At 46.0% G+C, this 24,005-nt stretch overlaps 1 protein-coding gene across 3 annotated transcripts in view; it reads left to right on the top strand.

Annotated features, from left to right (window-relative positions):
- The first annotated feature begins 5,407 nt into the window (after positions 1 to 5,407).
- NFAT5 (nuclear factor of activated T cells 5) overlaps positions 5,408 to 24,005 on the top strand; it is a 75,744-nt gene continuing 57,146 nt past the window's right edge. For 2 of the 3 annotated variants that reach the window (XM_037408702.1, XM_037408703.1), the window contains exon 1: positions 5,408 to 5,771. In XM_037408702.1, the coding sequence (XP_037264599.1) occupies positions 5,699 to 5,771 (73 nt within the window). In that variant the 5' untranslated portion in view covers positions 5,408 to 5,698. The remainder of the gene's footprint in view (positions 5,772 to 24,005) is intronic. The other variant, XM_037408701.1, reaches the window with a different exon arrangement.

The raw sequence follows: 24,005 nt of genomic DNA, 5'->3' as shown, positions 1-24,005 counted from the left end.
AAAACCTTTGTGTCACCAGCCGGTGGCTGGAGAAGAGCCCAGCAGCGCTGCAGAAGCAGTGGTGCTGCAATCCTGCCTGGCCTGGGCGAGCAGGGCCGGGTGCCGGAGGCCTTTCAGCCCTTGCCGTGGCCTCCCTGGTGGGGGGGAACCATCACAAATTGCATAGCTTTTCTCGAGCTTTTCTGCTGGCTCTGGGGTGTCTGAGCATCCCCAGAAAGCTGGACTTCAGCCTGGGCACTGCAGATCCCAGCGGGGGCACGTCCCGCCGGCTCCCGTGCTGCTGCACCCATGCGGGGAATTTGGCCCCGAGATAACATCCTGTTCCTGCAAGAAGCCAGGCAGGATCTGCTGACTTGGCAGCCAGGACCCACCAGAGGCACGGAGAGCAGCAGCCCCCTCTCCGTACCAGCATCTTCTGCACCCAGAGCTGCTTCCCCTCCGCAGCTGCAGCGCTCAGCCAGCAATGCTGTGTGGGTGGCATATCCCAGTAGGAATGCTCCTGAGTCGGGCGTGTTTTCCAGACTGCTTCACCAGGAGTACCACAGCTCAGCACATCATCTAGCGGGAGGGCTGATTCCCGTGTGCATCGCCCTGTGGCCAGCACAAAACCTGCCTGGGAAAGGAGCAGCGTGGCCAGCGATGAATTCCTTTGCCCCCAAAGGCAGTGGAGCTACCTGCTCCATCCCTGATTGCTTTGTCTCTCATTGCTCCCCTTGCAGGAGTAAGATCTCTTTTTCTACTCTGCCACAGACCATCTGTTAGTAGCACCTTCTCAGAAAGCCTTTGTTTCCCTTATTACTGAGAAAGAAGGTGATTATAACATAGTCTTACATTTTTTCCCCTGGATGCTTCCCAAATGGTTTACTTTTGTTGTGCCAGGGTAGAATTAGCTCGCTCTCTTCTCAAGGGAAAGGCATTCCTCCCTCTCCGGGGAGGGCAGGCACAGAGGAATCCACCTTCACTCCCAGGGCTGGTAGGTACGTGCTTGCCAAAGTGGGGGACTTTCCCTTCGGTGCTTCTGAATATGACTACTCGGCAGCTTTCCTCGCCCCCCCTCTAAACTTCCCACCATAAAAAGAATTGCCACTTGTTCAGTAAATTTATCAGCTAATCCTTTTAATTCCACAGTCATATAATCCGTGCCTGCCAATTCACACAGTGCTGTGTACGTTCAGCTCTCCTCTCTCCCGCATACTGACAGCTCTACAAGGCCCCTGTGCAGTTCAGCTCAATAATACCTTTAGACTCACGCTTTGAAATTATTACTTGGATTTGTAGCTGGTTTCAGTAGACCTTATTTCAGTCTCTTAGCATTGCTGCGTTTGGCACATTGCTTTGCTTATTCTATAAGCTTATTACATAAGAATATTTGCATATTCTTAGGTAGCTTAACCGTGCAGGTGGGCTGTGGTCCTGCAGTCACGCTGAGCTGAGCTGGGTGTCCGTGGGCTGTCCTGAGCGAGTCACCTCTCCCATGCACAACCCGCCTTGTGCTGGTACTAGCTCTGAGCAGGATGGGGTCTAGCTGCAAAACCAATCCTGCTGCAAAATAATCTCACCAAAAAAAAAATAAAATTGTTAGCTTTAGACAGACTACTTTATTGACACCACTCACTGCGGGACTGACAGAGCTGTAGTGCCAGGCATGGGAGGCCACGAAGTATGTGGTTTAGGGCACAGCTACTCTTCCCACGGTGCCTTCCAGCAACATTGAGTTACAGCGACAGTCTCCTAGTCACCGCTGCCAGCGATGCTGGCTGTCACTGGGCTGCCTCTGCCCCACAACCAGCCTCTGCGCTCACTGCATCACCTTCAGCATCCACCTGGGCATTTTGCTGAGGGCCCTCCATGCACACACTTGTTGGAAAACCAGTGGAACCAGCGCAAATGGCATGAGGATGTGGCTGGGCCAGGACAGGGCTGCAGGCTCTGGCAGGAAAAGCATTCTGAGCTGCAGCAGTGGGTGGTGTGAGCAGCAGCACTCCTCCCTTACAGCTGTAGTAACCATGAAACCGGCTCAGCTGCAGTACCCGGCAGGCTGAACTCAAGTCAGCTCTGCTCCGTGGCTCACGAGGGGTGGTGGTAGTACAGCTGTTCAGCTGCTAGGAGCAAAACTGGTCACATCGCACAAGGAGATGTGCTGGAAAACACACCAGTGCTCCTTGCAGCACAGCCTCCACCTCCGTGATATGAACTGCGCCTGGCTGCTGTGGGAGGACACCCAGGGACAGTAACTGGGGCTTCAGTTTTAGCTTGACTTGGTGAGGTAAAGCCCAAGATTTGGCACGGGAGGGACAGAGTGCCGCTTTCAACCCATGTAGAAAAGCAGCGCTGGCATCTCCTGGCAGAGCTCATTCACATGCTGCTGTTTCAACAGGCAGCGGTGATCCTTGCAGCTTTGCTGCCTGCTCTTCGCAGCTATATCTTATTTCCTGTGCATGGGAACAAACTGGTGTCTTTTCAGGACAACAAACAAGTGGCAGCAACTGATAACAGTCAAACACAGTGTGCAAGTGCCCTGGGTGATACACAATGCTTACTGTGTGTGTGACCCTCCACTAAGGACCCCCAACTTACCCACACCAGCTGTCCCTCCCCCTTTCCAAAGCTGCATGCTGCCCACCCCAGCTTCCCACAGCCACCAAGCAGGAGCTGTGCTCGTTCTCAGGGTGTCAGCCACTTTTGGAGAATGCCTGTACCATCTCTTCAGCCCTATGGACAGCTCAGATCACATACAGCTTCTCAGCAGCTAGAAGACCATGAAACTGCCCATGAAATGCCTTCAGCTGTAATTCCACATCTGCCTCATGTTGCTCTCTTTTGCTCCACTAACAAAAGGGGTTTTTTTTGCTCTGGCAACATTTCCAGAATCAGCTTGTCGAAGGACTGCTATCTGGATGCTCCTCATCTCCTTTCAGTGAGGGATTTTTTTTGCCAAAGTCAGTCGCACAGAATTCGGCAGTAGCACACCACCACCCTCTACTACTCCTTGCTGTAGCTTAAGAAACTGCAGACAGCTGAGTTGCCTCAAGGAAATGTTACCTGTTGGCTGAACAATAGCACAGTGATTACAGCAAAACCCTTTGGAAGATTTTTAACTCGGGAGGATACTCGTGCCTGGCCTGAAGCAAATGAACAATGTCCTCACATGATGCCATCTGCCTGCTCTACTTGGCACAGAAGCTACGAGAGCAGAGGAAAAGGCTTGCGCAAGCTCCGGGCACAGGCAGCGGAGAAACTTGCTTGGCGCTTCTGAAAGGCAAGGAGCACAACAGCTCTCCTGGCAGTGGCAGACAGCCGGGGATGTGTCCAGGACGCCTTGCCTGCCCATTCTGAGCAAAATGCATGAGTGCCGCTCTTGTTCTGCATGGCAGCACACAGGTGGCCAGAACTGTGCCCAGGGGTGATTGTCCTTCCTGCGAAGGAAGAAAAAACACCTGGCTTTGTCTGTGCTTCAGCCTCAGAAATGCTCTGTAGGCATGATAATAATAACACGCTTAATTATGACTGTAATTTTTTTCACTGTATTGGTGAACACTGCTGAGCACCCTGAAACAGCACCAGAATTACGGTGTACCATGAAAAATGCTCCCCAGGGAATGGGATGGCCACATCCAGGCTGTAACTTCCCAGGGAAGCATCCTGCAGACCTTCATCCTCCTCAGGCAGGTGGCTGGTCACGAGGCCCGGCCCCGGTGTGACGGCCTCTGCACAGTGGGACACGTTCCCCACTCCCAGGGCACACACTGGCTGCCTTTAGCAGGCGGCAAGGTGACTGCTTAAGGAAAACATGGAAAAAACGCCTTGCTGGGCAAACCCTTACACACAAAGCATAAGTTGGTGCAAAACTGTAATAGGCGAATCCAGGAGAGCGGCATAAATAAGAGATACCATAGGGTAGGTGGTGACAGAAAAGATTGTGAGATTCTAGATACAAATGAGCGCTTAGACAGTGCTGAAATCCATAGACGTACTCCATGGTTCGAGCGCCGTGCCCTCTCAAAGCACCACAAATGACAGTGAAGTCAGGCAGAGGAGGGAAAAAGCCAGCACAGCTCCAGGGGATTAAAGCAGTATGTCTGGGATGAAAGAGATATCCAACTTCAAATAAAGCCAAATGCGTTAGCACACAGTTGCCATCATTCTTCTGCGGGGCTGTGAAACTGGGACACCACGTGCATGCCATGCTGGCTCCACAGGCATCATCTCGGCGCCCCGCTTGTGCGGGTAGCACAGCGGAATGAAACCCCGACGCTCCAAGCACCAAAGCAACAGTGCCATGAGTGAAGGAGCATGGTTAGATGTGTGGTGAAGACACTGGGGAGGCTGCCCCATGGCAGCCAACTGACTGGCAGGCATCTGGCAGTGGATTATGTTCAAGGAAACCCTCCCATGCGCTGTGGTCCTGGCTGGGGGGGTGCAGAGTTTCTGGAAGCTGCCAAGGGAATCTGGAGTGATTTCACCGGGATCAGAGAGCAGAGTGGCACAGGAGCCAGCTGCGGGAGGGACAGGAGCCAACTTTTTGGTGACACAGTACCTGCAGGGAAACCCGACCCTGTGCCGAGCCGGAGGAACGTATCAGCTGTTCACAGCTACTTCCTCCTCCATTTTTCACAGCTTAAGCATTTGCCTGGCACCTCCATCCACTCACACAGCAAGCCCTCTGGCTTTCCGACCCTTCCCCATTTCCAAAGTATGTTTTCATCACCTTGGAAAAGTAATTTTCTATCAGTGTGAGTAACCTTTCCTTAACTCTTCCCCCTTCTTAGTCACAGAAGGGGGCTCCCCAGCTCCTCTTGCCTCCTGAGCCGTTCAGTATCGCGTCCCCACGCCACCCATACGTGGGGCGCCTGCTCTCCCAGAGCGTCCCTTGATTAAAACATGCCGCTGCCACCCTTCCCACACTCTCACTTTGCCTGCTCAGAAATACCCGCTCCTTCATCTAGGGCAACACGGATCAACGGGGGCCAATGTAAACCGACAGCCCAGGCGGCGGGCCCTTGGGCAGCAGGGCACCGGGGCCAGGCCGCAGCGGCGGGAGCGGCCAGGCCCGCTGCCCCCAGCCCCCGCCGGGCCCCTCCCCGCGGCCGCGCTGTGGGGACAGCCCGAGGGGCCTCGAAACCCCCGGCCCGGCCCCCCCGAACCGCCCGTCGCCTCACGCCCACGGCCGCCCCACTCCCCTCAGGGCCCCCCCCCGCCCCCTTCTAGACGCTTCCGCGCCCCCCGCCGCCGCGGCGGCGCTTCCGGCGCGGCCCCCGCCCTCCCGCATGCGCGCTGTGGCGCCGGCGGCGGCAGCGCAGGCGCGCGCGGCCCGCCCGGGGCTGTTCCAGGCCGCGTCTCCCCGCCCGCCGGGGCGCATGCGCGGGCCGGCGGCGCCGGAGTTCCTTGTGCGCGCCCCCTCCCCGGCGGCCGCGCAGGCGCAGAGCGGTAACGGAGGGGGCGGTCGGGCGCGTTCCGTTGGCAGCAGCCGGTTCCTGTCAGCGGCGGCGGGTGGCGGTGCCCGGTCCCGACGGCGAGCGGAGCCCCCGGCCTGGCCCGACCCGGTCCGATTCGCGGCCCCGACGTGCGGAGCGCCGCGCTCCCGCCTGCCGGTGTCTCCCCTCCCCAGCCCGGGGCGGCGGAGGCAGCAGCCCCCCCCTCCCGGCCCGGCCCCCTCCTCCCGCCGCCCCCCTCGCCCCTGCCGGGCCGCGGAGCTGCGATGCCCTCGGACTTCATCTCTCTGCTCAGCGCCGACCTCGACCTCGAGTCCCCCAAGTCCCTCTACTCCAAGGGTGAGTGTGGCACCGGGCCGGGAGGCGGGGCCGCGGGGGGGCCGCCGTGCCCGCGCCGTTAACCATCGCTAACGGCCGGCTCTGCCGCCCGGGCCCGCGCGTCGGGCCGCCCCCCCCTTCCCCCTCATCCTCCCGGGGCCGCCGGGGAGCTTCACCCGCCCCGAGCGTATCCCCCCCCGCCCCCCCCCCCCCCCCCCCCCCGCCGGCCTGCGGGCCGCGCCGGGATGCTCGGCCGCTGGCGCCCCGCCGTGAGGGGCCCCGCCGCCCGCTCTGGGGCTGAGCCCGGCTCCCCCGGCCGCATTCCTGGCCCGGCCGCCGCGGCCTCAAGAATGTGTCCCGACAGGTTCCTGCGCCCGGGGCCCGGCGGCGGCCCCCGCGGGAGCGGCACTGCGGCGGGGGGCTCCCCCCTTCCGCCCGCCGGTGCGGGGCCGGGAATGCGGCCGCGGCCCCGCGGGTCGCCCTGTTTACTTCACGGTTCGGCCGCGCATCTGCAGGGATGGGGGCCGAGCGCCGGTGCCGTCCGCGGGGGCGGCCGCTTGGGCCGGCAGGCGGGAGCGCGGAGTAACGGGGCGCCCGGCATCTCCCGGGAGCGGCTCGTCGGGTTCCTCGGAGAAGGGTTTCGGGGGGACGGAGGGGACGTGAACGTCCCGGTTTGGGTTAGAAAGTGGCAAAAAAACGGAAAAGTGGGGTGCCGCTTGGCCGCGGGGCGGTGGGTCGGTGGGTCCCGGTACCGGGGGGGAGGCGGGAGGTCGGCATCGCTGGGAGCCAGCCCCGGCCCGGGGGTCGAGGGGGGAGCGGGGGTGACGCGGCATCACCGGGACGTGGCGAGCGGGGCCGGGAGGGAATGCAGGGAATGTGGAAAGTAAACGAACCGGGCGGCTATTTTCATAATATCTGAAATTCAGTTTTGACAAGTGCCCGCTAAGGCGGGTGCGAGCATCGGGAGGAGCGTCCCGCGCTGCAGGAGTCCCTGACCCCTCTCCTGCTCCAGAGACTTACGGAGTCGCTACCGGTAGTTCGTGGAACGGGTCTGCCCGCAGCGCAGCTGGCAGGGGGAGCTGGCTGGGGGGCTGTGACAAAAGAAATGGAAAGCCATTTATTACCCTGAAGGGAAGGTAGCTCATCAGGGTGTAATGCTGTGACAGGAAAGATTACATTTTTTTGGAATTTTGGGAACCAGTTTTAATACACTCATTAACTCTCGAGTTGTGTGTCCTAAGCGGTGAAGCTATAAGAAGTGAAAAGGCTTTAATGAATCAAAGCACATCTTTAAAGCGCTCAAACTGCTCTATGCCATCGCCTTGCTGTTTAGAGATGTTAAAGTTATCACCAGCGTATAATAGTTTGTAAATTTTTGTTATAGATTTTACTACAGAGGTTTAAGCTCCCCTGTTATCTAACCCATATGTATTCTAGATGGCTTCAGCTTAGTGAGGACAGTAGAAGGGAAAGAGTATTTTGAGAACAGGGCACTCCAGTTAAAAACCACAGGTGATAAAACCCCATCAAAGTTATAATTTATTGTACTGGAAATTTGAAAAGTGTGCACTGTTAGAGTAAATTTGTAAAACATCTAAAATAAAAAGGTTCTGTATAAGTTGCAAAATTTCTTCAAGGGCTCGTGCTTAATTGAACAGAACTTTTGAACTCGCCTATCTTGCTGTGAATTCTGAGGTTTTTTATCTTTAATGAAATGGTTGAGTGTTTCAGGTAGGAAAAGGATCTCAAATTGATTAATCAAGGGTGTATTTTTTTTCTTTCGGTGGTGTTGATGTGGCTTCAGAGCTATAAAAAATATAGAGAAGGATGTTTGATGCTTCGGAGTGGTCATAGTGAGTGAGCTGCTTGATGCAAATGAGATGGCATATGATAGAGGTGTATAAAGCAGTGAATGGTTCTAAAGAGGTTGGAGCGAGGTTTGCTTTTCATATTGTGTCACAATAAAAGATCAAGGAAATGTTGAGTTGAAATGTAATTCTAATTTAAATTAAGATTTAGAACAAAGGAATATTCTTTTCCAGAATGAATAATGAAGTGATCCTCTATGCTGTGAGGTGCGCAGGTACGATTTTTAGTTGGATTTAGGAAAAGGTATTAGTGGTTATCTGATTCATCAGAATACACTTCAGTGTGCCTTTTTTTTTTTTTTTCCTAGATAGATACAGATAAACTTATCCTGTGGACAAATGCTCTGGATCAGAGCATGAATACAACTGATGAGATAAAGGGAAAGGTCTGAACACAGTCAGAAAGCCACAAATACGCATTTGCAATGAGGGTGTGTTAGGAGCATGTAGCCTCTCATAACTGCTCTCCTTTTAGAAGCGCAGTTACCCTGCAGTTTGGAATCCAACTCACAGATTGAATTGGGGCCAGTAACTTTTCCTCTGAATTGCATTCCTGCGTGTGCATCGGGATGGTTGCGGTTTAATGATACCGGTCTTGTAACTTTGTTGATGATGATCACTGTGATGTTTCGGAAATAGATTATGAAGGTGAGAGAAGCTGTAAAATTGGGGTGGTCTCGGGAGTAACTGGGGCTTTCTAACGGACAAATTTGAGTTTATTGAAATTACAGTGGAAGAGTCTAGTGGATTGATTGAAATACACTCGCCTGCTCTTAAAAGTGAAGTTATATTTGCAAACTCGGTGAATCAAGCTGTAGCTTATGCTAGTGCAATTTTTTACGGTATAGTCTGGCCCATTCTCTGGCTTGCATGAGCATTTCAGTTAAGCTATTTGTTTTCATATTTCCTTTGAAAATGTTAAGCAAAACTTCCAAAAGCACACAAACCGAAGGTGAAATGGCAGTATGGACAAAGGGAGAGTTGTTAATTTAAAATCTGATCTGATAATTTGTTTGAGTTACTCTTCATTTATGCGTAGCTTGGGAAAGAGAGTATTTTTCTTTGAGTATGTAAATACTTTACCTTGCAGTTTTTACTCTTGGAAGTGTGATGTCACGAGCAGTTTCAGCCAGTATGAATTCCCATTTGCTGGGTTAAAGCCGTCTTGTCCCCTCTTTTCCTTGCTGCTCTGCTCATGCCAACACTTACGTGGCCATGCAGTGAACTGGATTGATCATGTTAAAATTAACTCAGCTTCTCCCTTATTCCTTCTCACCCTGCCCCCCAACAACAAAAAGGAAAAAGGGAAGAGAAATGTTGATTTTTAACTAGGTGAGTATCCTGGTCATGTTTGCTGTGGGTCTTCGTGAATGGCTTGTGCTGACTCAAGGAAAGGACATGTGAAAACGCGCAGTGGGAAGGGTGGGACTATTTCTTCCAGCAGCAGTGCCAGCTTATATTGGCTTAAAAGGATAGTGAAGCTGTACTTCAGCTGCAGGCCTCTGGAATAGGATTGGTTATGGCTGTTAAAAAAAAAAAAAAAAAAAAAAAGTGTTGATTCCAAGGCCTGTTTCTGAAGCTCGTCCCACAGGTCCTGAGGAACTGAGCTGCGCTAAGGACTAAAACCTGTCTTTTTCTGTAGGATTGATATTAAAAAAAGGCATACGTTTTGCAGCCGTTGCAGAAGGATGGTATCTCCTAACAGGAGGATAATAGAGATACAAAAAAATGTATGCATTTTTGAATGCTGAAAATGTTGAGAATGTAATAGGTTTAATTCCCATCTTTACATAACGTACTGTCCTTTTTGAGATAAAACAGCCCAAATGTGCATACAAATTAGTAATGTAGTAGAAAAATCAACTGGAGCGTAAAACCTAAAACCTTGAGGCTAGTTGTTGCATGGTTGAATATCATATGTAACATTCAAATATAGCAAAGTCAACTATTCATTGTCAACAGGCAGAGGGGAAAAACTGTGATTAAAGCAGTTCATCAAATGTCAGGTACTAAATCTGAATTGATTAAATGTGTGATTAATTTAGCTAATCATTCATTCTGAACAATTACAAAGTAATATGTGTGTACTAATAAAGTTGCATTTTTGCACTGCGGCAAGTACAATCAGAACTTTTATTCACCCCCTGGCCCCGGTTTTGCTTTATGTAGCTGAGGAACTGTAATACTATGAGACTTTTTGGAACTGGAAGCAACAAGAAAAATGTTAGTAGTCTCCTAAATAGCTCTTTTGCCCTAAAAATGTCATATAGTCAAAACTCAATTTTCCTCCATGCTTAAGTGTTAAATGGTGGTAATCTACTTGCATTTACTGAGACTTGTTGATACAATACATGGTTTTTGGTGATCTCCCTCTGCTGCCCCCCAAACTTTTTTCATTCCATGATCTAAGGGATAACTCTAGTTAGACAGTGACTGAATTATCAAAGAGGGATGGAACAGATGCTTTATAAAAATAGTAAGAGCCTGCTTTTAATTTAGAACGTTAGAACTAGTACTAGCAGTTTGTAGGAATAGAAATAATACTTGGTTCTTTTTGTAATGATTCTTAGCTCTGCTTTTTGTTGCTCATAGAGGGTGCTGTGCTGGACAAGCAGTGCTGAGTGTTACTGAGGTATGGATTGCATACATCCGTCTGCTGCAGCTCTTCCAGCTGCCCCCGGGACAGTCTGACTTAAGTCAACTGAAATGGATTCTACCAAAGTTCCTTAAATTCTGTGTCAGCCTTGTAAATGACTGTTTCTACTTTCAATCTTACTAGTTGATTTGCTTTAAAAATAAAACCATGGAATATGTTGCTGCAAGATGATTATGTGTGGTGCTGGGGGTAGGGGGGAGGATTTTGAATTCACAGCTTTCCACATGCTAATTTGAATATTCCAGTGACATATATGTTTAAACAGACCCTTTTCCCTGCTGTCTGTTCTCATCCATGCCCTGCTCTCTGAATTGTGCCAGCACAGTTGTTTTTTGTGGTTGCAAGATGAATGGGATTGGGAAACCAATCTAGAATGAGTATATTTTACTTTTATTAGGATTTTCTAACATTGTTCTGCTCCCCGGTCTTGTTGCAGCTGCACAAGTAGTGGTGTCAAGACAAGAAAGGGGGTGTCAAGGATTGGGATTAAATGGTGGGGGATGCAGCAGATGAGGTAGAACTGCTAAATGGCTCTGCCACAGAAAGAAATGCTCCTCACGTTGTGCCCTGTGTTGCATTTGCTGTGCCTGTGCTCGTGTGCCGAGTCCAGGAAAGCCAGGCTTCCTGCCTGGACTGGTTTCTTGGGGGTTGGTGAGGGAACCTGTTTCTGGAGGTCGGGAAGCCGGGCAGGATGTGTGGATGGCGGGGTGGGAGACTGTTCCTGCCTTAGGTTCTCCAATGCTTGCCCGTTTGCATCAGAGTATAAATGTGTGGTGTGGATCACAGAGTAGGGGAAATTAAGAGGAATTAAATAAGCTTTTTCTTTAGTTCCAAAGCGAGTTGGATTTTTTCGCTGTCAGTTTTACTCGATTTGGATACTTTATGTAGTTCTATGAAAGTTGTAGATATTTTTCTGTTAGAGACTCTCCATACGTTGTCGAATTCTCTTGTCCCATTTAAATTTAGATATTCAAAGAAATCGTAATTGGAGAGAATATATTTCAGTCCCATGGAAGGATTTGAAAATTGCAGCGAGGAGCTTGAATTTGACTTGATTTAGCGAGATCTCAGCATAAGCATTACGGGTGTTGAAGTAGCATGTTTGCAGCGATCTGTTCCACGAGCAAATGGGCTCTCATGCTTTCCCAGCCAGGACTGCTGTTGAAGCCTGCAGGCCATGAATATGTGGTTCCCTGTGGTCGCATGTGTTGGCTTCAGACCTCTTCCACTTGCAAAGGCAAATGTGTATGTTATGTTGTCTTTCAATTCAGCAATGTTGGGGGGTTCTCAGGGACCTAGAGGTTGGAAAACTGTTTGAAAGTTATTGTGTGGGCATTTCTGATTGTGATTATGATTTAGAGGAGGACGCTCCTTCCCAATACTTTATTTCTGCCCACCTTAGTATGTCTTTTATTTTTTTGGCTCATCATATTCTTCTTTGATGTGAGGTTATGCCATTTGGCATCTCTTATACTTTGTTTTGTTCTGGAAGGTTCTTTGTGCAGTTTTGACACATACTGTAATAGCTGAGAATCTTTAGAATATGAAAATATTAGGAGTCGAGTACTTGTGCTTCAGTTAGTTCAGGATCTGCATATTTGAAATCTGTTACAGCTGCTCATAAGGTGAATCCATAGGATACTGCTGTTCAGTATAGTCAAGAAGTAGAAACCAGATTGTACATTAAGATTTTTCAATTTTTGTAAAGTGTCTGATATTTTTTTTATAAGTTTTCAACAGCAGAGTTACCTTTTGGGGTCTGCTAACTAAAAATTATTGTCAATTTGGAGCTGTGATCTGATTTTTTTTCAGTGGTACACAGATTACTTAGTTTCATGTGGGAATGTATTTCTTTTGAGTTAGAGAAAATGAAAGAGAAGTATTGCTTTCTTTTGTACAAAAAGGCAACGGCCTGAACTATTTTTGGAGTTTAAGTACGCTGGTAAACCCTAGCAGGAATTGATGAGTGGCCGAAGTACAGGTGAAGTAAGGTATGTGGTCGTGTCTCTGCAGTTTATCATGTTTGTTATCATTTATGTAAAGAGTAAACTGATGAGGTTGAATATTCAGACAAGTTTTGGCTTTCTCATCAGCAAGTACAGCAATTATTTTAGGAACTGACTGAAATGAACTCTCAGCTCTAACTTTGAACTGTGTTGTAATAGCAGATTCTAATGGGCACATAGTAAAATCTTAAGTAACTGCTGTTTCCAAAAGTATGCGGTGCTTTAGCAGTGTTTGAAGTGTAAATGCTCAACAATCAGTTACATTATGTTATTGACTCGGTATAGTTCCGTGTGATCTGTGTGGTGAATATCACTGCACCAGTCTAAGAGGAATGTTTTCACTATTTACATAAATAGGCTCAGAAAAATCGTTCCCCAATTCCCCTTGATTACTTGTCCTTCCAGTAGTTGCAAAGGTTTTACAGTTGCTTTGTAAATCATTAGAAAGAATTTTGGGTCACCTTACAAAGTTTATAAGATAATGCAATATCCTAAGGTAATTCAAAGTTGTGATACTGAAAGCAGATTTGAGTTGCGGTAAAGTTCAGGCTGTCTGGCAAACGAAAAGATGGATAACAGTTCCTATTAATGTCCAGGCAAGATGAAGCATATAGAAAAGAAAGAGGTTTGAAGATAGTAATAAGAAGTTTTCAAATGCTGGGGTTCTGCTCCCGTTCAGAAAAACTGACATTACCAGCCAGTTGTTTCAGTCTCTCATTGTCTAGAGGCCTGATTTTTCCCCCCCTTTTTTTGTATGGATTCACTCAGCAGAAGAATCTGTAAGTTTTGATAGTAGCACTACAGAGTGATTGGAAAACAATAAGCTGCAGAGTTCAGTAGCTTCTATTAACTATGACAGTTTCTGTTTTCTTGTGCATAGGGGAACGTGACCTACTAATGTGACTATTTACGAAGCAGCTTGCAGGACCACTGTCAGTTAAGTGGGGCAGGAAGGTGCGAGTTGTGACTGTCTGCCTCTGTTAAAATTATGTTTCTCTTCCTTCCATGTCTCTCCTTGGAGAGTGTTGATGGCAACAGTGCCATCGGAGCTGCAGGCTGTAGCAAAGCTCATGCCAAGCAGCCCTGCACATCTATACGTTTGAGTAACATGAGTACCACTATTAATATGTGTTTCATCATTCGCATGTTGTGAGTGCCCCTTCATATGTATGCATGCATATGCTTAACTGGGCTGTAACAGGACTATCTAGAATCTTATTCAATTCTTTTTTGACTCTTAATTAGTTTTCGGATTCAGCAAGAAATTCCACAGTCCAGTTGTGTGGTAAAGAAATATTTCTTGTCTTCCGTTTAAAGTTTACTCTCTTTTCAGTTTAGTGTCAGGAATGAGGAGGTCTCTTAGTCTTTAAAATATCTGAGTATGTTTTTGTTTCTTGGTGGGGGCAGAAAGGTGGCTTAGCTTGGAATATATGTTCCTATTAAAGCAGACTTACTGAGGAACTTATAATTACAGTTCCTAATAGTCCTGGTTATATCTTGTAAGTAAATGCAACGGACCACAGGAATGTGATTGAGGTTAAACTTCTGAAAACAACCAGATATCCCAGTTGTGCAGGGGCTGGGAGAGGAGAGCAGGGTGATTACTGCTGGAGGCAGTGCCAGCTTTTAGTCACACAGCTGCTGAGGTTGGCCGGGTCCTCTTGAGATCATCTAATCCACCCCCCACCCCCTGCTCAAGCTGCACCAGCTAGAGCAGTTTTCCTGGGACTGTGTCCAGTTGGGTTTTGACTGTCTTCATGGATGGAGACTCCTCAAGCTCTCTGGGCAAGCCATGCCTCTGTTTGGCTACCTTCATGGTTAAGGTAATTAAGATGGAGTTTAATGTGTTTCAGTTGGTGCCCGTTGCCTCTTGTCCTGTCACTGGGCTCTGCTGAAAAGAGCCTCTCACTCCCTCCCATCAGGTGTTTCTACACATGGATAAGATCCCTCTGAGCCTGTTCTTGTCCAGGCTGAACAGTCCCAGCTCTCTCAGCCTCTCCCTGGTGTGAAAGATGCCCTTCATCTTTGGGGCCCTAAATGCATCTCTGTGAATTCTGAACAGCTTTTACTGTTGTTGGGCCGTCTGTGAAATCAGTAGTGTTACGTTGCAGTCCTTTTCTTACTGGGGCATGAAGGCAGGTTTTTCCTCTTGAATATACCAGTTTATTTTCCTTTGCACTGAGATTTTGTAGCTTATTGGTTTTGCTGAGGGGTATCTACCAGGTTCAAAGCCTCCTGGGAAATACGACTGCCACGTTGCTCCATTAAGAAAGGGGCTTACACTTGTTTATCAAGAGCTTTGAAAGTGACTTTCTGGGCATTCCTGGAGTTCTGTGCTCCAAATGTGCTCGGCACGTTCAGCAGTTTTAAACTCTTCTCTGCGTTTGTTAGTGATACCATCATCTCTAGTCTGTAAGTGTATTTGTATGAGTGGTCAGCCCACTCTTAGCCCATCTGCAGATTTCATTTGGGAATAAATCTTTGTTTTTCTTTTAGGGCATTTGAATTGTAGGCAGGGCCATCTGCCTCGCCTTGAAACTTGAACTGCACCTGGAATGGAGTTGCTCTTTCATCAGATGGGGAAATAATTTGGTTTCTTATTTTGTGGCCTGAAAGCATTCGGTTTAAGCTTCAGTAATTCAGTTAAGTTATTTGCTGCCACTTAAGTAAAAAAGGTGCTTTTGGAGGTGTGGTAGCAAGGAAAGGATTATAATATATATACTCCTTGCCATGCAGGTACTTCAATATATTAACACAACAGCAAAATAATTCATTTAGGAGGACTACTACCTTTCTGCACCTGAGCCAAGGAGCCTACAGGCTTTGTTTTTACTGAATTGAGTTTTCAGATGTAGAGGAAAGACAGCTGAAGTACTCTGGGCCTTTGAAACACTTCATAGAGTGTGATACTAGTTACCTGTTTAAGAAACTCTTGAGTACAAGTTTCACCCCCCCCAGAAGTCCAGTAAGGAAAGACAACTTAATTGAGCTGGAGAGATCTTTAAGTATAATAGCATATGACTCTTGAGAAGCTGGCCATAGCAGACTATAATAGCTCAGTTTATTGGGGGGTGAGGTGGGATAGTCTTAGGTGATGGATGCTGGAATTCTCAGAAACTTTTGTCAGGTATGCTGTAACCATGCAGATACGATCTTTATCTGCATGCTTGCCAGTTATCTCCAGGAGCTCTGACCCTCAGTGGACTCATCTTCCATTATATTGCCTTTCCTTGAATCAGTGTCAAGCTTCAGCATATACAAGGTGTTAACTGTATACACAGCTTAACTGTAGATACCAAACTGAAGAAGGTTTGAATGAAGGGGAGAGGGGAGTACAAAAGCTGTGAAAGGTATACTGTTGATAACTAGGCCATGCTTATTTATTATTTTTCGTGACTTCAGAGATGAGATACCCAATTCACTGACCAGGCAGCAATTTAAAATAAGACAGGGGTTTTTTTCTTCTTCTTCTTCTTCTTCTTTTTTTTTTTTTTCTCCTCTCCTACCTTTAATTGTGGAAACAATTGTCAGGTATTTTGGGTGGTAAAAAGATAAATGGTTCAAGAAGTTGTTAGATTTGTAGAGGTTATATCTATTTAGGGAGGCCTGCAAACTAGGGAGTCTGTAGCCAATTCTCAGAATTTGGAAAGTCTTCTAATAGAAATATTTTAAATGTACTGGTTCTTGTGAACCTTTCCTTATAGTTGGCTGCTATCAGAGGAAAGATGTGGGCTAATCAATATTTAGTTTGATTTGTTAACAACCATCCTTAAGTTTTATGTAACTTGGCAGTTCCAGAGCAGTTATAGCAGAGATTCTTTCGTTGCTGTCTCTCCGATTCCATTGGGGTCTTAGCTCTGTAGTACAGAAAGGGATCTTTTATCCACCTTTTGCTGCTAAATGGTTGGCTTAGGTTCCCACTTCTCTCTTGAGAGTCATGTGCGAACATATTTGAAACTATTAAGTTTCAAAACCTGTTTTTACAAAAAACTTGCATCTTTATTTCCTTGAGGAATTCCTTCCAGGTGTCCAGGTGCAGTATTTATTGTGCAGGCTTGCGTGTGGTTGAACACGCACCTCCTTAGCTGCCTCTAGCTTTACCTGCAGCCCGGGAGGCTTGGTGTGTATCGGCAGCACTGCTTGTCGGGAAGAATGAAGGGCTTGTAGGTGCAGGGCTTGAGATGGAACTGTAGCACCTTGTGCTTGATGAAAGCTTACTTTGAGCAAATGCTGTCCATAACACTGTACCGTTCAGGCTCACTAAAAAATTTATTTATAACCTTTCTTCCAATTTCCGGCGCGAGCGTGTTCATCATAGCTGCTGTTAGCGCTAAAGGTGACAGAAAGCTGAGCGGGCAACCTGGGATTTGTGTGCCATGCTCCGAGATGCCTTCTGACTGTATGAGATGCGTGTGAAGCATCCAGGCTGTCTCATTATTTTCAGTGGCTTTTTTTTTAATATTGATGTGGTTTTACCTCCTAATCTGGGATCTTGCAATATTGGAGAGAAACTGGTGAGATACAAGAGCCTTGAGCTCCATCACTTTCACACAACATGTCACTTTTGTGTACCTGGTTAGTCAGTTTATTAGGAGCGGTGTTACAGATGTCAGGCTTTCAGCAGAGCTTTCTTTTAACTGTGCCAAGGAGTATTGTTTGTTAAACATTACTTCGTGTTTGTTTTTAAAAATTAAGTTTATCACCAAACATAGTAATTGAATTCTAAGTAGAAACCAAAATGACGGTAGGAAGCATAAATATTTCTCAGTTTTGGGGAGGATGAAAGAAGATACTTTTTATTGTCAGTATCTTACTGGGATGAGTAAAAGGAGGGAGGCGTGAAGATGGCTTGTGGGCTCAAGGAGCTGGACATCATGCTAGGAGTTACTAGGGCATGTCAAGCCTCATGAACTTGGTGCTCAGGATTATAATAAAATATGAACCCAAGAGGTGACTGCAATGTATTAACTCTGTGTGAATACCTGTACACTCTTGTTCTTCATGTCAAATATCATAGTATAGCCTCAAAAGAAAAAAATGCCCATATGCTGGTGTTACATTTCTTGTCCTACAGCAAATGTAAGAGATGGCAAAAATAAGTCTTTGGAAAAAAAGGTGCAAACCTGCCAAGGCTGAGAACTGTTGTTGTGAGACAATAGCAAATTGAGGGTTGGGGGGACTTCTGAATTTGCCTCTGAATTTGAATGGTGCTTTGCACCAAAGGAGCTAGCTCCGCTGGCTGGAGCAGCTGAATTACCTCTGTGTTTCTGGTGAACTTTGATTTTGAACCAATAATGGTGTTTTGAAGTGGTTGATAAATAGCTGCTATTGATATTCTTTGGTGATACTGTATTTGGGTTTCTTTGAGCATTTGAGAAATGAAGTCTTTGTAGTGACAGAATGCGAAGATGGGGAGAAACCCAGCTATCCTTAAAAGTCAGTTCAGTGCAGAATCACAAATAAAGAAATGCCATAACGACCCTATAGAACAGTGTTATATGGCAAAATGAGGTTTGAATTCCTTAATTGAATTTTCATACCTTTCATGTTTGGATTCTTTCCAAACATAAGCTTAGATCTATTTCCTGCATGCTGGAAGATTAAAACATGGCAACGTTGGATTTATTTCTTCTTTAATACTTAAGGTATTGTGAAGGGATTGGGATCTCCACCCCTGCCCCCATTTTGGGTTGTTCGAGAGAAATGTGTATCCTTAAATACTACTCCTGTTATGTGATAAAGCCTTTCAAATATGTTGCTGGAGTGTTTTAACTGTTTAGCGGAGCAGTGCCCTGTTTGTCCACTGATGTTTTAGTAGTCTCTTTTGAGTTTTTGGGTTTTTGTCTGGAGTTTACAACTGCATAGGATAAGACTTTTCAGTAAGTCATTACTGGTCCATTTCTTGAAGTGACAATTGCTAAATAATGTTGTTCTCTATTTCTGAGATGTGTAAAATTGGATGCAAACAAGACACAGGATTTATACTGCCTGTCTACATTTATAAAAGTACTCTTTGAGCTGTGAATGGGGATGACTGAAACACAGCCAGGAAAGCTTTATTTGATATTTGGATGAACGCCATAAATAGAATTCAGCTAACACATGCCTTTGTCAGTTGTTGAAATTCAACTTTAAAAGGATTAATTTCTCAACCCTACCCTGCTGTGCAGAATCCTGAATATTGAGATTAACAGCTTCTCTGAAGGTTAGTGGAATACTGCAGTAACTGATTTTTGTTCAGTTATGAATTGCTTGCAAAATTACCTTTTTAATACTATATTTTTTTGGTACTAACACTTGTGCTTTAAAAAAATGCAAGAAGCAACTTCTGGCGTTCATTTTTAAGTACAAGAAATAATGATATTATGATTGTGATAAAATTGTAATGACTTTGGTAGTTAATAATATATTACTGATCATCTTTCTTTAAAAATGAAGTGGCTGTCTTCCAGCAAACTCTTCTCTCTTCTTCACTAACATATTATAATGTACATTTCAGTATTGGAGGAGCAGCACTTGCAGGCGAGATTTGGTTTTTGCAGTGCCCAGTGCTACATCATCAACACGGAGCGCTCAGATTCTCTGCTGATTCTTCAGAGTGGGGCTGCACCAAGATACTTTTTAATCATGAAGTTGTCTAGTGCAGGCAGAACTGTGACATCTGCCTTTCCCTATGTGCTCATGAATCATGTTGATTTAGGGTTTGCTTCTTTTGTCTGAAGCCAGGGGGAACTGGAAGGAAGATTTTCTGTTTGGCTGTGTAAAACATCCTTGTATACACTGCAGTTTCTTTGAAAACCTGCCACTGTTGCTGTAGCAGCAATATAGGTCTGCCAGTATTGACAATAACGGGAGCACTGGCGGGAAGACTTGCTTCCAGTCTTTTACTTTACCGTCTACAGATACTCTGAATATAGCGTGGTAGGTAAAGAGGGAGGGAATAGTACTCTGTAGTTTGTTTCCACTGTCCTCTCTTTAGAGGTGATACTGAAATGAAAGCACCAGTACAATGTCAGGAAGCATAGCAAGTGTCTTGCTGACGTACCTTCATTTGAGAGCTGGGTGAAAAATAGTGCTCCAGGTAGTGCTGGGGAACTTACTCAGAATACATTAATGTCTACAGGAACAGATGGAAGTAGTCTTCACCTGTTTTAGGTTACACCATCAATTTGCACCGAGTCCTATGTTTAATCCCATTATCCCAAGACGTAATCAAAGATGTGAAATGAAAGCATTGTTTTAGTGTTACCTAGTGGATTGAGCACTGGGTAGGACAAACTCGATTGTATCCTGCTGCTGGCTGGGCAGCACAAGAAGTGACGTTCTTCCCGCCCGCAATCAGTTTCTGCAAAAAATAGGAGTAATCAGACTGACAGCTTTGTAAAATGTTTTAAAGTGTTTGCATCAAGACTGCTAAGGAGTGTATGGTGTCCTTTTGCTCAACTTCACTGAGTACAGGCCTTTTCTTGCTCTTCAGCTTTTGCCATGCAGTTATGCGACAGGTATCTTTATGCTTTAGTAGGACTTGGCAGTGTTAGGTTTATGGTTGGACTTGATGATCTTAGAGGTCTCTTCTAACCTAAATGATTCTATGATTCTTTGCACGGTTGCTGTGTTTTATCTGTTCTTACGTGTGCTGAAGCAGGGTCTTCCCTTCTTGCTCTGGATGCCAAGTTAAATCTTTCTCCAGGGCTGTTTGCCTCAATTTCACTGCTGCTAAGCAAGCCTATTTTTAAGTCTACTGAAGTTGCAAAAATGTTGGGAAATACAGAAACTCTGATAGTTTGTAATATAAATCCTCTTTTGACAGGTACAGAACAAAAGCTGATTTACTCTATGTTGTCTATTCTTTACTTCTATCAAATCTTTTTTCTAACTTATAAAATCTCTGCTGTACCTTAAGCAGAGCTGCCACTGTCTGCAGTTGTTATGGGTGATTCTCACTTGTATGAGTGAGAGTTTGGATCTCCTGTGGAGTACCCAAAAAAGCCAACCAACCAAACAAAAATGAAAGGGGAAAAAACCCAAGCCCAAAACCCCAACAACAAAACCACCACACCGGAGTAGAAAGTACTTTAGTGGTCACAGATTCATCTGGCCCTTGCCTATCTCAGCCTGTTTCTGTTCTGTTTTTATGCACCAGGCGCTCTTTCTTCTAGTTGCCTTTCTCAGAGTCTCAAAGCTTCCTCTGTTGAGCTTCTTACTGAGTCCTCGTTATCCTGCTTTGGCTTCCCATCTGTGCAGTCCCTGTTCCTGATCGCTGCCCCTTATCTGCGTGCCATCTCATGGAACAGCAATTCTTTAAATATTCCACTGGCTAGCTACAAATTCTGTATCATTTGCACAAAAGTATAGGTGTGTATTCTCAATGTAGCTGTAGTAATGTTTCATCTTGCTAACTCTGAGTCAAAAGAGCAAAATTTACTCCATAGGATCCTGATGTTACTTCTCCCAGCTTAGCCTAGGTGTAATGAGAGCAGTCACTGTGCCATGAAATGTGGAGTTTCTGAATTGGTTCCAATGCCTGTTATACTTGGGGGTGGCCTAAGCCTTCTGAAACGTATCGTCTATTCTCTGTGCTGTAATAACCAAACTTGTTCAGTAAATGCTTTTTCTGGGATCTGCAGGTGAACCTGTTTGTCTTTGGTGTATGTACAGAAGGAGCTGAGGGGAGGACTAAGAACCAGAGGGCTCATCAGCTGGCTCCTACAGGTTCTTCCTGACAGGCAAAATAGTTTGCTTCAAAGTATTCCCACACCCAAGCTTTTGTATACAGAAAAATCCATGAGGGTAACATGGCACTCACATTATGCAGTGAAGCAAGACATTGGTTAGATGTTGAATATTTAGAGCTAGCACCCCCCGTTTCCGCTGCACAGCCCCCCCCCCCCAAAAAAAACCAACAACCCCACACAACCAAAAACCCCAAAAAACCCCCAAAACCCAAACAAAACACACAACAAACAAACAAACCCCAACAAAATCAAAACCCAACAACCAAAACCGAAACAAACCCTCTTTGTGAACTAAGCTGTTGTGGTGGAAGAATTCAACCGCTAAACTATATTTATCATAGACACTGGACTTCTGAGTAGAACAGAACTTCAGGATAAAAACCCCAAACCAACCACAAGGTCTTCTGGCAGATTCAGAGGCCTAGACTTTTCAAGTATATTTTGGTTTTAGGATCTCTTACCTGCAAAACTGACTGCAGGTACGGTTTTGTTAAAATGCAGCTAGGTTTGGAGTGAGGAGTGACAGTCAGGCCCTTAGTTGACATTTGGAACTCTGCAAATACAGGTTTAGCCCAAAACTGTGTCTTAACGTGAACTGATTAGCGTAATAGAATCTTTGTACGTGTCTGTATGGGTACTCTGAACCGGTGTTTGTATGCTTAGCTGGGCTTACGGTGGAGTATAGACACCATTTTTTTTCCTTTATAGAGTTTCTGTAATTTGCTGAGCATGTGTGCTCTGCTTTTCTTTTCTCGCCTACCCCCTGTGTAGGAGAGGCTGCTTGCAGGTTCATGTATTTCTAATTGTTTTTTAATTTTGGTTCCATATAAACAAGTCTCTTTGCCTGTTTGCTTGCTTGTTTTTTTGATCAGCTTAGAGTACATCATTAGAAGAGATTTCTGCTTGGATGCTGCCAGCTGATTAGAAGAGTACACCAAGGTTTTGTCTAATCTCTGGTGTGACTGTCATGTGCTGCAGCAAGGAAATGGCTTTGGAAGAAGCAGCCAAATCTGTACGGGTATTAAAAAATGTTGAGGAGCCTAGTATCAGTGTGGATCAAATGGGCAGCCATTCAGTGCAGGGAGCTTATTAAAAGACAAGGATTAACTTTGCTGCTGTTCATGAGGTCATAGAAGTGGTAAGGGATTCCAGGATGTGCCTACTCTTAAAGGCAAGAAATGCCAGCTGCAAATGGAAAATGTCTCTGCTTCTGCTGCAAACAATTTGGCTGGTTCTCATCATCACCCATTTACTGATTGCACGCTCCTGCATGATTGCCTTTTGAACAGGAAGGATGCCATTACCTTTTAGCCTGGGGGTGAGGATAAAATGGGTGCTGCTCAAGAAGCCCCCCGAATTAGAGGAGGTGAAGTCACCGGGACAGACCGCTGTGGCAGAACAGACAGACAGGTGGGCTGGGGGAGAGCTGGGGCTGTTTTTCAGTGACCTCCAGGCTGGGCCTGGGTGACAACATGGAGAAGTGGCGTTGAAGTAGGAGCTGGAGCTGCAGCGAGGTTAAATGATGTCTGACATCTTTGTTATTAAGAGGAAAACTGTAGGGAAAAAAAAAAAGGGGATTTTCCACATTGTGATTAGAAATGGATTTACAGGCTATTACATGCAGTGGAAGGATGGCTTCAGCTAAAGGCAAAAGCAATACTTTCCTGGGTTGCTTTTTTTGTGTTCTTAACTATGTGTTGTCAAAAATAACCTGCCAACATTTCCCCGCTATTTCAAGTTTAACTGGTTATTCTACTGAATTTAAATTGATTACTTAAGGGGGAAAAAAAAAACACAAACCAAACAGGCAGGAGAGGGAATTACATGCCTAGAAAGCAGAAACAGCTATTTTATTGCATATTGCTCTTTTAATTCTATAGCAGAATTCTGTGGAGCTGTAGCAGTCTGGAGTAGATGACCTTTTCAGATGTTGATATCTGTCTCCCGCTATGTTAGTTATGGCCTCATTTGCTAGTAGGTTAGGGCAAAGTTCTCCATCAAGTTCATAACACGGCTTCCACGTGTGGAAGTTCTGAGTGGCGTGGCTTTGCTTTTGGTACAGAATAGCAAAGGGTAGGGACATCGCTGGTACATCTAAAGAGCATTCCATAACGTTTAAGGCATTTGGTGGTACTGGCAAAATGAGGATGTACGCATTCCTCATGGATGAGCCTGCTGTTGCATTTAAACATTGGAAATGGGTATCTTCTGCTGTTTTCCGTATCTTCTGTGCTCCCAGTGTCACCGAGTGCTGAGTTAAAAGATCTTTGGTCAACCAACCAGAAGGTTCTCAATTAAATTTACTGGTAGGCTAGGAAAGCCTCACAAAAGTTTGGGAACAGACAAGTTCTTCTGTAACATCATGAACCAGTCCTAGCACAGTGCGAGTTAGAGGCACTAAATTACTAGAAATCGCAGTTCTTAATCTGTATAGCTGAAATTCCTATGTAGATGCAACCAAAACATCGTTCAAGATTCATTAAAGGTAGGTAGCTGCAGAAAAGTTCTGCAAGTGCTGCATGTGGTGGAATACTGGATCTGTGTGTACTTGGTTTGCTGCATTACAGCTGAACTAATTATTTGCAACTAATTTCATCAGCTGTAATGGGGAAAGTACTTCTCTTTCTTTTTCTGCCTTCTGTCTTCTTGAAGTGACAGCATCTGTCTCCATTTCAGCATTACACTTGTGTTATTTAGCAGGACACCTTTTACTTGAAAGCGGCTTGTGTTCTGACCATAAGAGGTTATCTGAAATGAGAATTCTCCTTTTTCGTTACGAGGGAGAGCACTCTCCCTGGTGAGAATATGAATGCTTTGGAAAAAGCGGAGCTTTCTTTGGGACATGTCCAAAGCTCCAGTGACTTCTCACAGTTGTCTTAGCACTCCCAAGCAGGAAGCAGTTCTGTTAAGTTGTGTTCCCTTTTCTTTCATAAGCTTAACTGCTATGTTCCTAAGAATAAAGTTTAAATAGAATCACAGTTTACTATTTA

Source organism: Falco rusticolus, chromosome 15 (genome assembly GCF_015220075.1).
Source record: "Falco rusticolus isolate bFalRus1 chromosome 15, bFalRus1.pri, whole genome shotgun sequence".
In the NCBI taxonomy this organism is placed as follows: domain Eukaryota; kingdom Metazoa; phylum Chordata; class Aves; order Falconiformes; family Falconidae; genus Falco; species Falco rusticolus.
This window is presented reverse-complemented; position numbering and strand designations above follow the sequence as displayed.